Below are 15,885 nucleotides of genomic sequence, written 5' to 3'. Positions count from 1 at the left end.
TCAAAAACGCTTCGTAAAATCAGTTCCGCACGCGGCTGAAACGAATGTAAAACGACACCAAGCTGTTTTTAGGGGTGACAAGTTCTCCAATGCATACGTGTAAAATTGTTATAACGTGATGAAGGTAAATTATCACGAGGTGATATTTATTGAACGCCAGTTCAGTAAGAACGTACCCGAGCGGCCAGGTGGTAGATTTTGTCGGGCCTTGGCGGCTCGCCGGCGCTGGTCCCCGGCCCGCCCGCGCCCGGCTTGGACGGCGGCTCGGGACTGTCTCCGAGCACAATATTCACCAGAGCGTATTCCATCAGCGCCAGGAACACGAACCTGCCGACAGGACGGCACGGGACAATCACAGGTGTGGGAGACACGCAGCCGGCGCGGGGTCGTCACAAGAGTGAGATGTTAGGGTTGACCAAACACTGCGGCCGCATCGTGCATATGCACATATACCGTCTTGGACGAACGGTGGCTATCACTTTATATATAGGAATGAACGTTCTCTTTTGACATGCCGGCACGTCTATACTAAGACACGGATGGAAAAGCTGCTACCCTTGCTCCAAATCATTGTCCGTTCCTCAGGCCATCGACACGTCTCTCATGTCGGCACATCTCTCACGGTCACGTTCCGCAGGCTGGCTAAATCCTCCTTAGGACCAATCCGTCACATTCATTTTCAATTCGTAGCGAACTGTTTCCTATAGGGATAATGATACATTCTTTTACTTTTATGTATACAAAAAACCGAATATTTGCACAGTTAATAATCATATCACAAACTTACAAAAACTGCATTATCATAAACTTCTATGCTTTAGCCACCTTTGTTCCAAAATATCGTCAATAACTCGTGATTTCCGTGCCCACTCAACCGACTCCTTCAAGCCTTTATTGGCTCCCTCACACTCTTATCCGCATTCTCGCCCCACTCACACTGTGCAAGCGTTCATGAAGCTGTCGATGGACTTGACGTAGGAGACAGGCGGCAGGGCCGACTGCGACTTGGCGTGCTGCGTGGAGAGGGTCAGCAGCGAGGTGACGCCGAGGGTCACACGCGCCGGAGCCGCCTCCGGTTTGATCCAGAATGAGATCCACTGGCGGAGCAGAGCGGCACACTCAGTCAGCGCTGGTGGTGGTGACACAGGGCTCATGGGCACATAGCTCATACTGACAGCCGCCAGATGTTTACCCCAGGGGCATGACGAAAGTAAATGTGCATGAAAAAAGGACGATGTTCAACGCAAAATCCGCTTGTAATGATTCTTCGTAGTGTATTTGCGTTTAATGGCGCTAGCAAACAAATAAGATAAATAAAGATAAAAGAAATTAAAGCTCGTCATGAAACAAAATAAAATGTCAATAAACTAGTAAAAAATCTTCTAACGCGACCCCTACCGGTGCATGCGGCTACGCCGATCCTCTCTGACTCATGCCTGTCATAACTGATACAGGTTCCCGATAAAGCTCCGTCGTGACGTTCGACCGAAGCCCTACAAAATGCTTCGGCGCCCAACATTGAGTCACATCAGCCTCTAGCTGAAACTGCGCCCTTGGGAAAATGCAGTTAAGTGCTACGAGCGGTTTTTGATTATTTGTTTTTTACGATCTAAATAAGCCGACATAATGGTTTCATTCTCTTCGCATCACAGTAGCCATGCCACGCAGTGCTATATATAGACGCCTAATGTCTAATCCTGATCAACACAGCATTCCTCGCCGAGCCTTTTCCGGCTGGTCGCACGCCGTTATTAAAAACTGCCTCGCGCTGTGGCCGGCGGTCGGCGCGGCGCGCTGCCGCACCAGCACAGTTCACCTGATGACGCTGCCGTCCGGCGCGCGCTAATCCGCACCAGTGCGCCATCAGCGCCGCATTACGGGCCGCGCGCCACAATGGCGCCGACAATACCGACAGTCTAATGGGCGGCGCCGCCGACGCCAGCACAATGGCAGATCAGCGCGGCGGAGCAGGTACCCGGGCCGGGACGGATCGGGCCCACTCGGCCCCTCTGGCCCCGCTCTCGGCTCCTCAGCGACTCTGCTCGTCTCTCGTCTCCTCCTCTGCTTTGGTCGGCTCCTTTCCTGGGTCAGGGCACCCAGTGATAAACCCCAAATGGATGTGATGCCAAAGATATACCTGTCCCCGGGACCAAGAGAGGAGAAAGCAGCGCATTTATCATTTATTGTGGCTATCCCAACGAGATAAGACGGCACGGGATGGATCGTCCTCTCGTGTACTACCCCGCCATTGTAGCCACACATAATTGTTTGACTTGCGGGCGAAAAAAACCTGCGTCGTGGAGTCCATGGTTGCAATAATAGGTACACTGACACTTAAGCGTAGCTGAACATTGCAACGAACACCTTGCAACTGGCAACTGACATGGAGCTCATGAAATTTTCCGCTGAGCCATTGCCCTGTCGAATGCACGATTCGCCACTCTCCCGATACAATTACATACTGATACCCTTCAGAGTGCAATTCCTAAGCCTTCGTGGTATTGAACATCCGTGCCATTTTGCAGGAAGTTAAACGCATTCAGTTTTCGACAAGAAAAGATATGATAGTAAAAAAAAAAACACCCTTTGCATGGTGTGTGACAAAATAGACAGTCCGATACACAATGAGACAGTTCAATAATATTAATAACTAACTTTTACTTCAAGTTGAGGGATCGTCTGAATCGATAATCACTTTGCAGTTTGAACTGGTACTCACACAGATAATTACTCATGATATTGGTACCGTAAGGTGGGGCTATTTGAGACAGTGGGGCCATTTGAGACAGTATTTAAAATTGCTATAAGATAAAAACCACTTAAGATTCATGCTTAATTTTTTGCTCAGACGATTTACTGCTCGATTCCACACCTCCCTGTGCAAAAATATCAAACAAAAATCAAACGATCTTCATTTTATAGCGATTTTAAATACTATCTCAAATAGCCCCACTGTCTCAAATAGCCCCACTTTACGGTACGTTAACTGTTAAAAACACATGTAAAATGAAATAAATATGAAAATTAAATAAACGAAAACGTACAATTGTGTGGCATTTCGATTTAGTCTGCAGTAAATTGGCTTTCAAAGGTCCTAGCATTATGTAACCACCGATAGAGTTTCGGTCCACGTTTGACGTCGAGTCTTTCAGCGAAATAGCCTCGGAGTCAACACCCAATGAAACTTCATCGGGACCAAAATAGCGGTGACCGTTAGTTGGAGCTCCCACGCCCTCAAACACAAGTCGTTCTTTGCTCCAGAGCACTATAGCTCAGTCAGTAGGTATTTGAATAGTCGAATTTATCAACCTTTTCAGAAAGAACAGAATGTAGCAACTATAGCAAATACAACAATACCTATAGAAAAAATGGTGATGAAAGTTATTTAAAGAAATGCACAATGCATGTACGTAAATGCGCGCAAATTCACCCTTTTCAGACTCACCGACATAATGACGATCAAGCAGGTCGGGATGTAGGTGTGAAACAAGTAGTAACCGAGACGCCGTTTAAACTTGAAAACCACTTCCAGACAGGTAAAATTTCCTGCAACGGGAGAACGGCTGTTATGAAATTGATAATTAGATAGGAAAAGGCGATGTCAGATCCTATATTTATGAAGTTTAACTATTTCAGCTCTCTGATATCAGCACTTTCGTATAAGTAAGCATTGATTACAAAAGATGTTATAATTACGAAATGTGGAACCATCGCTTTGCAGACATATGATGTCGAATAAAGGGTGCGCATGTAAGTACAATGCACCGCAGTCATTTCGACACGTAAAGCAACGCGACAAATTCCTACACTGTTAAAAATGTCGTAGGGTATAGGTACCAGGCTAACTCTGAAAATGTTATACATAAATGAAGGTTCAGCACAAAGTTACATGGCGTTGATGTCAGTTTATCAGCCTTACCTTGCACATATGCTGGCTGTTTCCGTTGCAGTAGGCTCAACGAGGCGTTATACGAGCACATTACTCCGAATCCAGGAAGCGTGGACAATACTTACCGTGCCATGGGCAACGTATAACGGCCACTACTTGGTGACATTTCTGCAACGCTAACCATGCCAACGAAAACCAGCCTATCGTCATTGGCCGGTAGCCCAAATTCCATTTCCCCGTGTGAACTTCTTTCTCGCGAACAGTTTAATAGCGCGATTGGCTGTCATGAGCACGCATCGATGCACTGTATTGTCTTAGTTTTCACATCTTTCCATGTGAAGCCCTCGTTTATCTCCTGCCGATGAGATCATTTTACTATGACACATATGAAATGAACTAATTCACGTGGTGATAGGTGCATTTTGTTTCAAATAGGTCGCATGGATACTGCTGATACTTTTCTATGCATATTTTCTTGATAAAAATGCGGTACGGAAATGAATGTAAATTTTGTGGAAATACAAATGTTGCGGCACATTCATCAGCACAATAATGACACGCCCGGGCGGGTTTCCGTAAGTAGTTAATACCAGCGACGTAAGTGGGATGCGTGTCATGCCATCTGTTGACCTCTAATATTCACCATTTCCGTGTCCAATAGCGCAAGGACACCATTTCCGATGCAGCGCCATCTCATTAACCGCCCTCGGTAGGCTTCCAGGAGAGCGGCCGCGCCCGGGCGAAACAGAGGTCAATTACAGACGCCGGCGCCGTCCGCGCTGCCGTGAGCAGACCACCGCGGCGAGGCTGCCGCAGCCAAAACCGATAGTGGTCGGGGAGCCCGGCCAAGGCCCAGCCGCCGCGAGCGGGAGAGTTACGACCGGAGAGTCCGACAAACGAAACTTGTTGCTTGGAATGGAAAGTCAAAGTGGCGGGTCTTCAAAGTAAAACGTGCAATTTTGCCATAAACTTTTCAACGGGCTAACTGCTTCTTAACTGACATGTGTTTCTTACAAAGGTAGCTCCTCCGTAATTCCATCTAGTGGACCTACATAATCGTTGTCTCGTATCTGTTTCATGACACAAACTACTGTCTTTCAAAACAAAAGCGCTCTTTCGTCCTCTGCCGCCCAGTAGAGGATGCTTTACTACTGCTCTGTAGAAACGGTGGCATTTGTCTTGTTTATCAGCAGAATTGTGGCCAATAGTTGTTCCGCAGACCGTAGGGGAAGTTGGGGGAATGCCGAATACTTTTTTTCTGACGCCCGTAGCACGCAAGGCAGACAAAATAAGCTATTCTTGTTGGCGTCATTCGAGAGGCCAGTCTTTTGCCTTTCAAACATACCAGGCGCATTTGATGAATTCGCATACCGTTAAGCGCACAAACTAAAAATATCAAAGAAGTGACTTTTTCGGCGTTGCCCCGGACTGCGGGGAAAGCCGAAAATGGGAGAAATGATCTACGGGGAATGCCGACATTGATGTTTTGCCACTTTATCTCAAACTTCATCCAGAATTTATCAAAGCTGACACGCGTTTTAAGAGCTTGAGGACGCTTGGTGCACACTGGAAGTTATAATTGTGTGATATAATAAGAAAATGCCAGGTAAATAATTCCTTATAGGTAACAGGCCGTTGTGTCGGTTGAAAGTGTACTTTGTGTGACTAAAAATTCGCGTTGCTATTCTACAGCAGTAAAGTCCACGTCGCGTGCTTTAACGTGCGTAATTGCACGTTTTCGGCATTACCCCAGCCAGCCATACTTTCATTTGCAGGCCCATAACTTTTCAACGTGCCGTATAAATTTCAAATAGGCAGCACACTTATGCAAAGACTGCTGAAGATTACTTGACCGAATTGGCCAGACAAACGGTAGCATACTGAGTAAGAAATGCAGCTTCAAAGGCGCATGTAGTACAAGGAACGCGTACCTTGAAAACGCTCTTGGCGCCCTCACAGCCGAAGTATTCCGAATGACGACTCGTAACAAACATGCGATAGTTGTAGTCACTTAAGCTTCAGAGCATCACTGACAGGTGGCATCCATGTCTTACGGTTTTCGAAATATCTCGAATTTCGGCTTTGCCCCAACTCCGGCATTGCCCCAACTTCCCCTATTATCGTAGCAATTAGCAACAATTTGGCGTAAAACCTAGTCGCACTGGCCAGGAAATGTGTCTCAATGTCTGTTGCAAAAAATAGTTCAGAAACACACATTTATTATATTCATCAACCTGCAGGCCATCTTAAACATTGCCTATATGATCCCATAAAGGCAAAAACTTTACTGCGACGTGCAAAAAAAGACACTTTCATTTGACAACCAGTCATCGTTTCAAAGCCGATAACACAATCAATCTACGCAATCCATGCATTCTTCAATACGCATTACAGCAAACCTGCAGTGTCACAATGCGGGTTACAGCTGCCAGATACATCACATCACAGTCATAATTACAGATATCGCATTGACGAAGTTTCCGATTCGTCCCTGTCCGAATTATTCCACCTTTTGCGCAGTGACGAGAATAGAATACCGTCGTCCAGGTCGGGCCATAAGTGGATCATATTGCTGCCGTCTGGCCGATCCGGCTCCTGTCATCGCACGCCGCGCCGCCTATCGCGTTAGCCGACACCGGGTAACTGGATCACCGGCTCAATCCCGGCTGTCGACCGGCGGTCGGCCGGCCGACGCGCCGCTAAAAGTCGTATCTGTCGTCAATATACTGCAGCTCGGGGTCGGGCAGGGGTACGGAGCGGGCCCGGGACGGTCGAGCGGCTGCTCTCACTGCCGACCGGCCCCGCTCGTCTCGTTGCGCGGCCTCATTAGTCACTGAGCACCCCTTGGCGGCCAGCTCCGTGTGGCTGGGCAGAGTTCCGTTCTGGCGCTGTCCGTCGGAGGTTCCCAGGGCGGCGGAGTCGGTGGCGGCGCCCTCCCTCGAGGGACCGCCGGGTACGGACGGCACGGAACGGATCGAGCCGCTGGCTGTCGGAGGAACTGCACGCCCAGCCGAGCACCTCCAGTCCACAGACGAACTGCGCCGAGGAATGATCGGCGGTTTGGACGACAGGTCCCCGACAGTTGCTGACGTAGTGGCTGTCAGCTTTACCTCAGAAGCCGCAGTTGGCTTTGCTGTTGTCGACTGGTTTCCGGGAATCACAAATGCACTTCCTTGGTCCAACTGATCAATAGCCTTTCCTGTGGATGCAATTACTGTCGCACTTGCTGTCACCTGGCCTCCATCAGTCACTGATGTATTTGCTGTCGGCTGATCCCGGCAGGTCAGTGATACATCCTCCGCTGTCGGCTGACCCGGGCGGGTCTCTGATGTACCGGCTGTCTGAGAGCCCCGATCAGCCGGTGCCACACCCACACCTGCGCCCGTATCCCGGGACAGGGGCGCGTCATTCCTGATTGATCCTTTGCTGACGATAGACGTTATTGAATTTCGAGCGTTCTTTTGTTGTTCGTTTTCAATGTCCACAAGTTCGTCCTCAAGTTCTTTGCTTGGGTGTTGATAGGCTCCCATATCAGCGTATATGTCACTGGCTCTGGTATACGTTTTGAATTCATCCGTCGATTGAGTATTTGCTGATGTGTAGCCTTCGCTGCTCAGAGCTGTTCCCGGAGTCAGTGTGACTGAACATTGTTTTGGTCTGTCGCTGATAAGTTGGTCTTCCTCGAAATATTGCATGTCACCGACTTGAACTGCACCATGGTGTGTAACACTATCCTGTTGTTGAGGAACTCCCCATTCGTTGTAATTTTCCGCCCACTGTTCATATTCGATGCCGTCGGTTGTCATATAAGCCGGTTTATGCGCCGCGGCGGGGTCGGTCCACCAGCGATCGCCGTTCTCGGTCTCCCCGGTCCAACTGGCCGGCGCAGCGCCCTCCCAAGGTGCTCTGTCAAAGGACTGCTGCTGACCGTCAGTCGAGGGGCGCGGCGGATCGGTCGCCGACGAAGAATAGCTCCATCGGCCGTCGAACGGGCCGCGCTGAAGACCTACGACTCCATTCTGACTGTCCTCCCAGGCTTTCGAACTGTCTTCTGGCGAGGATGATTGAACATCCCCTGACGTTCGCGGGGCTTTGGAATGTCTGAGCACGTCGTTGCCTTTGTTGTCGAACACTGCTGGCTGAGTTATGTCGTCATTCGCGGTGCCGCCGTAACTCGTTGACGTGTCAAACATTCTCCACCGACTATCAGTGGGCTCAGTGGCGATAGGAGCAGCTCGATTCGGCGGCTCTGTCCCCAGGCGGTACCCATTGACCTCGGTGGAGCCAGCCGCGCTCGGTCGACCCACGCCGCCTGTTACCGGTCCACCCCTGTCGGCGAAACTGACCCGTCGCTGGCCACCATCGTTCTGCGACCTCCAATCAACAGCGGCCGGTCGAGGCTCAGTGATATTCCTGGGATACGAATTGAGCATTTGAACACCGTCAGCCGGCCGGGTCTGCGGTGCCCTGAGCTTCTGGTCCACTTGCAGCTCCTCCCAGGAGGCGAGCGGGGATCTCCAGAGGACGGTGCCGTCCGGCGGCTCAGTGCCACCCCATCCCCGAGCTTTGGGTGGCTCAGAGCCATCCCAGGAGGGCGGCGCCCCGTGCTGCTGCCGCTGGGGCTGGGGCACAGTCGGTGGACCAGAGCGCTGGCCGTGGTCCGCATACTGAACAGGCCCCCGAGGCAGGGCGCGTCCTTCGGAAGGATCCCCTCCGAAATATGTTGCTGTTGGTCGCCTCGCTGCTTGCTGCGCGTGGCGCGTGTCCAAAGCGATGCCCTTCTGCTGATACGGTCCTCCGAATTGAGCGCCATTCTGTTGTTGGAGAGGCTGCATCTCTAGTGAGATCGACTGTCGTGGCTGCCACTGACCTCCCGGGCCTGGCCGGGGCTGTGAGTGGTAAGGATGCGCTTTCTGTGGTAGGACCTTTCCAGGTAGCCTCACGGACGACTCCCTATAGAAGCCCGGTTTATCCCGCGGCCAGTGTTGAGAGCACGCCAGTGTCGGGCGGGCGGGCGGTCCCGTCCACGGACGTCCGTCCGGTCTCAGCTGAAGTACACTGCTGCTGGTTCGAAGACCACCACGAACTGACGACGCTGACACGACCTTGGCCGCGGCCGTGGTCTGGCGGCCGTGCGGCGGCCACGGCCGGAGGTCGGGAGGAGCCGTGCCGGTGCCGGCGGCCGAGGGCCGAGCCGGGTCCCCGCGGGAGTGCTGCTCGCCGCCGGCCTCTGGCGCGCGGCGGTATCGCGGCGCGGCATTGATCGCCGCGGAGCCGCCGCGTCCGTCTGTCGGCACCACCAGCCGATGAGCATCAGCTGACCGGGTCGGCACGCTGGCTACGAGCCGCCTAATGGCCCCTGGGCCCTCCCCCGTGGAGCCCCGAGTGAGTGCGCGACGAGCCGAGAACAGCCCGCCCCCAGGGTAAGGACAGTTCCGGTGACAATTGAACGTTAACTTATGAACACACTACATGGAATACGTAATACTGGTGAATCTAAAAGCGATGGCTATTGGCGAAGGCAGTTATATTTAGTGATACAGATCGTGTACCTTGGACAAACTAGCGTCACCGTGTGCTAATAGTGCTCCTTTCCCGAAAAGACAATGACCCGTTACTCAGAACACATAACCAAACTACATAGAGGGGACTGGATGAGGCGACACGTGTTTACATATCCTTCGGAGAGACGTGGCATGTGTGCAGAGCGGATTGCCCATAACGGTGCCCAATAGATAGATTGCATGGCACCAATAACACATCCCATCACCGGAAAGTGATAAGAAAACAATAAAAAATGACCTTAGCACGCTTTCTGTAAACAAGGTTCTCCCTCCCTTCCTCCGCTATTCTGATCTCTGACTGTCAGTCAGTTTGTCTTTGTGTCAGTTTGCACTTCTGTCAGTATGTCTGTCTGTCTGTCTGCCTCTCTTTCTCTCTTTCTCTCTCTCTCTCTCTCTCTCTCTCTCTCTCTCTCTCTCTCTGCAGCAGCATACAAATTAGCAGCGAATTTAATTTGTCGCTCAGCCCCTGCCTGCAAAAAACATGGCAGCACCGATCCAGAATATCGGTGACCATTTGCATTGGCCCGCGCGCGCTCCCTGCTGCTCTGACATTCATTCGTTACATCCTGCCACATTTTCTGCCTGGTAGGAAGATTGTCATCGGAGTCGTCACACGGCCATTACCATTGTTTGTCCGCCGCCTGTATTGTCCTCTCCCTGTCCCGTTCGGGCCCGGTCCCCTCTGCCGTCGGTTCGGTCTCTCTCGGCCGCCCGCCGGCAGTCTCACCATGCTCCGGCGGGCCGTGGCCCCCGGTCGTGCTGTATTGACGTTTGCCGTGCTCGGCCGCGCCCGACAGACCGCGCTCCGTACCGCCGCTGACCGTCGACTCGTCGCTAACTCCGCTCTCTGACCCATCTGACATGGAGGAGACGCCGCTGCTGGCTGAGCCGACCCGATCGTGGGCGGGTCGGTGGCGGCGACGGCGGCGGCGGCGACGGCTGCGGCTGCGGCTGCGACTGCCGCTGCCGCTTCGGCGCCCATTCGGCGGCTCGGGCGCGCCTCTCCGTGCCGAACGACTGCCCAGCAGGCGTCCGTACATTCGTCGCAGACCGCCGACGGCGCCACGCACGCTGGCCTCCAGTGTGGCCAGCGTACTCTCAATGCTGCTCTCATCTGTGAACGGTGCGCTGTCGGTGAGCACCGGGCGGCACCGGGCGGCGGGCGGTACAGGTCACCGGGTGGGTGACCGGCACCGCCCCCGTCCGCCCGTCACTGAGTAATTGTCCCTCGCACCGGGGCCGTCGGCGACATGCAAGCTAATTGGTTCTGCCCTGCGGCTTATTAGAATCCGGAGCGCCATATTGAGTACACTCAGAACGGGAGCGTGACTAAGTCCCGAGTCTCCCCCGAAAGCCAATTACGGGAGACAGACGAAGATGGAGATAAGGCAACAGTGACTGAAGAATAGATGTCCTGATAAATCTGAATACATTCACGGCAGTACAAAAGCCCTCGGACGTGTCCATGAATAATACCGAGCAATCGCCAGGCAAATATGTAGACCATTTCGACGTATCTGGCATGTTTGGCGGTGCCTTGTTCAGTAAAAATATTACAACGCACGGATAAAATGAGCTATATGGTGTGTACAGTGTGTGTCAGAAAGAGGCGCGCCGCTGCAGAATACCTGAGCTCGGCTCCGGTACGTACTGGCGGCTCGGGTACGGCTCCGTGCTGTCCCAGTACGTCTGATCCTCCTCGCCGTACGGCTCGCACGGCTCCGGCGCAGGGTACGGCTCGCACGGGTCGGCCGCCGGGTACGCAGGCTCGCACGGCGCACCGTACCCGTACTTGGCCTGCAGGTACTGCTCGCAGCGACGGTCCAGGTCGGCCTTCTTCAGCAGGTACTCGCACTCGCGGTCACGGCGACGGGAGCGGTACAGTTTTCGGCAGCAGGCGAAACACACCAGGAACAGCAGTATCAGCAAAATCAGCAGACCCACCAGCATAAACACGTACTTCAGCTTGGGCGCTATGACGGCCAGCTCATCCAGGAAGCGTCTGAAGCCGACCAGCACTGGTGTGTCCGGCACCGGTTTGAAGGCCGGCTGCTCCCTGAGGACACCCATGGGCTCCTCCTCGTCCTCATCCTCGGGAGACGGTGAGGAGGATGGTTCAGGGAGGAGCACCGGCACCAGAGGAAGCACTGGCGCCGGCGGAGCCGAGGTGACCACTGGCTGCTCGCAGAGAGTCCCGCGCCGCTCCGGAGGACACACACAGCGAAATGCCCCTCCGCTCAGAGACAGACACCGCGCTCCGGCCGCGCACGGCGGATCGGCCAGACAGATGTCATAAAGAGCGCAGCGAGGGTCGTCTTCAGATTGCCGCCTCCAGCCGGGCCGCCGCTCACAGTCGCAAGAGAACCCCGTGCTGCTCTGTGTGTCTCGGCGGCACGTGAATCCGGAGCCGCACGGCTCACCTTCGGTACACGGATCGACAGGCGCCTCACACGTGGTGCCGCCCCAGCCGGCACGGCAGCGACATGAGTACAGGGTGCCGCCCTCAGCACTGCACGTGCCGCCGTTGGCGCATGGTGCGTACGCCAAGCACGCGTCGGCGACTACACAGTGACCGTCCTCAGCTGCTACCCACCCGGGCTTCCAGTTGCAGCCGCACGTGAATCCCAGTGGCTGTTTACTGTCCACGTGACACCGCCAACGGGTACCGCATGTGTGCTGGATTCCCTCACATGGCACAAGTACGATCTCACACGTCCTCCCTGTCCAGCTTTTCTTGCACTCGCAGAAGTAGTTGCGCTCGCCGACCGGGGAGCAGAGGCCGCCATTTGCACACGGCTCCTGAGCGAGACACGTGTCATACACCTCACAGTCAGGGTTGGTCGGTGAACTGGGACGGTATCCAGGTTTCTCGTCACAGCCGCAGGAGAAGCCCAGAGGCCGATCCGGGTTACGTCGACAGCGGAAGCCGCTGTTACAGACGTTCTTGGGGTCCAGGCAGGGGTCGAGCGGCTCGGAGCAGTTGCGACCGGTCCAGGCCGGGGGACAGAAGCAGCGGTAAAAGCCGTCAGCCTGGTCCGCCACGTTACGGCAGGTTCCTCCGTGTCGGCACGGCTTCAGCGCTAGACAGGCGTCTTGTATCATGCAGCCTGGATCAGCGCTCGAGCGGCGCCGCCAGCCCGGCCGCGCGTCACAGTCGCACGCAAAACCGACCTCAGAGCTCGTGTCCCTCGAGCAGCCGCTTTTAGCACCGCACACGCGAGTCACCGTCTCTGGCTCCTGGACGCAGGGATCACGCGGCAGCTCACAGCGGTCTCCCGACCAGGCCGCCGTGCACGTGCACGTGAAGCTCTGCTTACCAGCGCGACCGGCCGTGCACGATCCACCGTGGAGACACGGCGCCTGTGCCACGCACGCGTCGTCCAGAACGCAACGTGGATCGGAGCCGGAGTGGGGCCGGTAGCCGGGCCGCAGCTCGCAGTGGCAGCTGTAGCCGGTCCGTGCGGTGGCGTTACGTCGGCAGGTATCCTGAGCGCCGCAGGGTGAGCCCAGTCGGCACGGGTCGCGCGGCTGCTGGCAGAGCGGCCCCTGCCAGCCACCCGGACAGCGGCAGGTGAATGGCTCCGTGGTGGTACCCGGCCCGCAGCGGCCGCCGTTACGACACGGCCGCCGCACCCGACAGAAGTCAGACCGGACGCAACTCGGATCGTCCAAGGAGCGCGGCCTCCAGCCGCGGCGTGTCTCACAGCCGCAGCTGTAGCCGACTTTACTCGTCTCATCTCGACGACAGGACCAGCCGGCACCGCAGCGCGCGTCCCCAGCGGCGCAAGGATTCCGGGGCTCGGCACAGACGGGGCCGCCCCAGGCTAGAGGACACTGGCACCGAAACCCCGGCTCTCCGTCTTCCATAGTGGGCACACAGGTGCCGCCGTTACCACAGGGAGCCTTGGCTCGGCACGGCTCCACCAGTACACAGCGCGGGTCGGTGGCAGAGGTAGCCCGCCAGCCCGGACGGTGGTCACAGCCGCACGTGAAGCCCAGCGCGGCACTGGCATCGCGGCGACACTTCCAGCCCGCGCCGCACGTGTCCGACTCGCCGCACGGGTCACGTGGCACGTCACACGTGCGGCCGGTCCAGGCCGACCGGCACTGGCAGTTAAACTCTCCCGGTGATAGGTACTGGCAGCTTCCTCCGTTCAGGCACGGTGATCCGGTCAGACAGGGGTCGGAGACCGCACAGCGCGGGTCCTCTTCTGACTTGGCCGCCCATCCCGGCCGAGAGCCACAGTTGCACGAAAAGCCCGCGGGTGAGTCCGGGTCTCTGTGACACTTCCACGTCTCACCACACGGGTTACCTGTCCGACACGGGTCTCGTGGTTTCTCACATGTGTCACCATGCCAAGCTGATGGACAGCGGCACGTAAAACCGTCTTTGGGGCCCGACTCGCACGTTCCTCCGTTGAGGCACGGGCTGCGAGCGAGGCACGTGTCTCGGAGCACACACTGCGGGTCGTCCTCGGAGCGTGGCGCCCATCCGGGCTTCTCCTCACAGCCGCACGAGTAGCCGGCGCGGGATCGCGGCTCGCGGCGGCACGTCCAGCCGGCCGTGCAGAGCTCGGCATCATGGCACGGGTTGAGGGGCGCCTCGCAGCTGCGGCCGGTCCAGGCTGGGGCGCACTGGCACCGGTAGTCGCCGGTAAGGCTCAGGCAGGTTCCACCGTGTCGACAGGGCCGGTGCGCCGTACATAAATCAGTTTGCACACAGGTGGGGTCGGTTTCTGAGGCTGGTTGGTAGCCGGGCTTACGGTCACAACCGCAAGAGTAGCCGGCTGGTTGTGTTGGGTCCTCCTTGCAGTGCCATCCGACACCACAGGGGCGACCGCGACAGGTGCCGCCGGCCAGCCGAGGCGAGCGGGCGGCCACAGGTGAGCAATCTCCATCGCCACCGGCACAGAGGCACGAATAGCCGGTGGCAGAGGTGGTACTCCGGACACAGCGCCGTCCGGCGGCACAAGGGGAGGTCTGACAGGGGTTGGCAGCGCGCTGGCAGCGGCTGCCCGACCAGGCCGGGTGACAGCGGCAGTAGCGGAGGCGGCCCGACTGACCGGCCGGCATCAGCCAGGCTGTGCCGGCCTCTCTGTACACCACCAGTCGACAGGAAGCGCGGTCTGGAAACTGTTTTCCGCACCGTAAAACGTCTGTTCGGCAGCGGCTTGCTCGGGTCACCTTCAGCAAATCACGATGTAGACGATAAAACTTCACCTCCGGCGTCCTTGGAAACCAGTGACTGCAGCCAATGATGAGACTAGCGAAAATGGCACATAATTGAACCCATCTCATGACAGGTAAACTGAAATGAGATAAGTGCTAATTTTGATGAACAAGCAATTGAATTTAACCATGACGTACTAATATGCATATCAGATATGCGAAATTATAGCAATGTGATATAAAGCCAACGCAAATAAATGCTCAAAGCAAGGCTCAAACGAGCGAAACGAGCCATCACTGCCGCATCTAGCGCAATATGTCAATCACGTGCTGTTTATTTCATGCTCCCTTCCACATTTCTTCCAGTTAAAAATGTAGGATAGATCCTGGGATAGATAATGAATTAGGGGATAGATATCCCGGAAATAAGTTTATCAGCACAGCCAACAAAATTAAAAAGGCAATCATGCAATAAACGAGTCCGCGCGATCTCGCCTCTGTATTTAGGATCGGTATATTTACGAGTATGTTTCATTTGTCATTGATCACCCATTATTTCAGTGTCATCAAAAGTCATGATGAGTTAAAATCGCGTTTAAAACGCATCACATCTACACCTTTCAAAACATGCATAAAGTCCATTTTCAATGTGGTTGTGTAGCTTGTAGCGTGTTTCACAGTCGAACACACTGACTACTTTATTGACCTCGATTCTAACTGGGCAGATGTCGCTGACCGCTGTCATCAATACCCACTTAATAGGTGAAATGCCGAGTTAATAACGCAATCGCCGCGGTAATCTTCCCAGAACACCACCGTCTCGTCCAACAAAACTTGTTAAAAAACACATACATAGGCCTCTGTACACGATGTACAGAGGTTTATTACTCATATAATATAACTACTCTGGCTGGTTAACAGACATACTAATAAACTACTGTTAGGTCTTTCATTTGCTTGATTACGCACTTAATTCCTTTATTTGACTGAAGCAGCAGGACATGATCAATGGGTACTTATGTATGTACGTACTCTTGTATCATCTACAATGTTGACATAAGCCGTTGTGTGTCGTGAACACTGAACATAATGGCCTGATGGACTACTTGAGGTGCTTCACAGTTACCCATTAATGGGTGGCGGTGCCGATAAACCTGAAAACAGATTGCATCGCTCCTACCGAGCAATCGAGAAAGGCAAAATTACCGGAGCCGTCGGAAGTTGGAGAGAGGGGGCTTATGTACTCCGTCTGAGCACGACACC

The 15,885-nt window shown here is 54.6% G+C and overlaps 1 protein-coding gene across 2 annotated transcripts in view; it reads right to left on the bottom strand.

Moving 5' to 3' along the window:
* Positions 1 to 15,885, bottom strand: part of LOC122386117 (glycine receptor subunit alpha-2-like) — a 31,333-nt gene that overhangs the window by 1,141 nt on the left and 14,307 nt on the right. The window contains exons 8-10 of one of the 2 annotated variants that reach the window (XM_043374989.1): positions 3,446 to 3,546; positions 937 to 1,097; positions 177 to 327 (exon numbers count right to left, since the gene is read on the bottom strand). In XM_043374989.1, the coding sequence (XP_043230924.1) occupies positions 177 to 327; positions 937 to 1,097; positions 3,446 to 3,546 (413 nt within the window). Of the gene's footprint in view, positions 1 to 176; positions 328 to 936; positions 1,098 to 3,445; positions 3,547 to 6,091; positions 9,177 to 10,180; positions 10,568 to 11,104; positions 14,896 to 15,885 lie in introns of those variants that run through there. The other variant, XR_006257338.1, reaches the window with a different exon arrangement.

This window comes from Amphibalanus amphitrite, unplaced genomic scaffold (assembly GCF_019059575.1).
Source record: "Amphibalanus amphitrite isolate SeventyFive unplaced genomic scaffold, NRLGWU_Aamphi_draft 000015F_arrow, whole genome shotgun sequence".
Lineage (NCBI taxonomy): Eukaryota > Metazoa > Arthropoda > Thecostraca > Balanomorpha > Balanidae > Amphibalanus > Amphibalanus amphitrite.
This window is presented reverse-complemented; position numbering and strand designations above follow the sequence as displayed.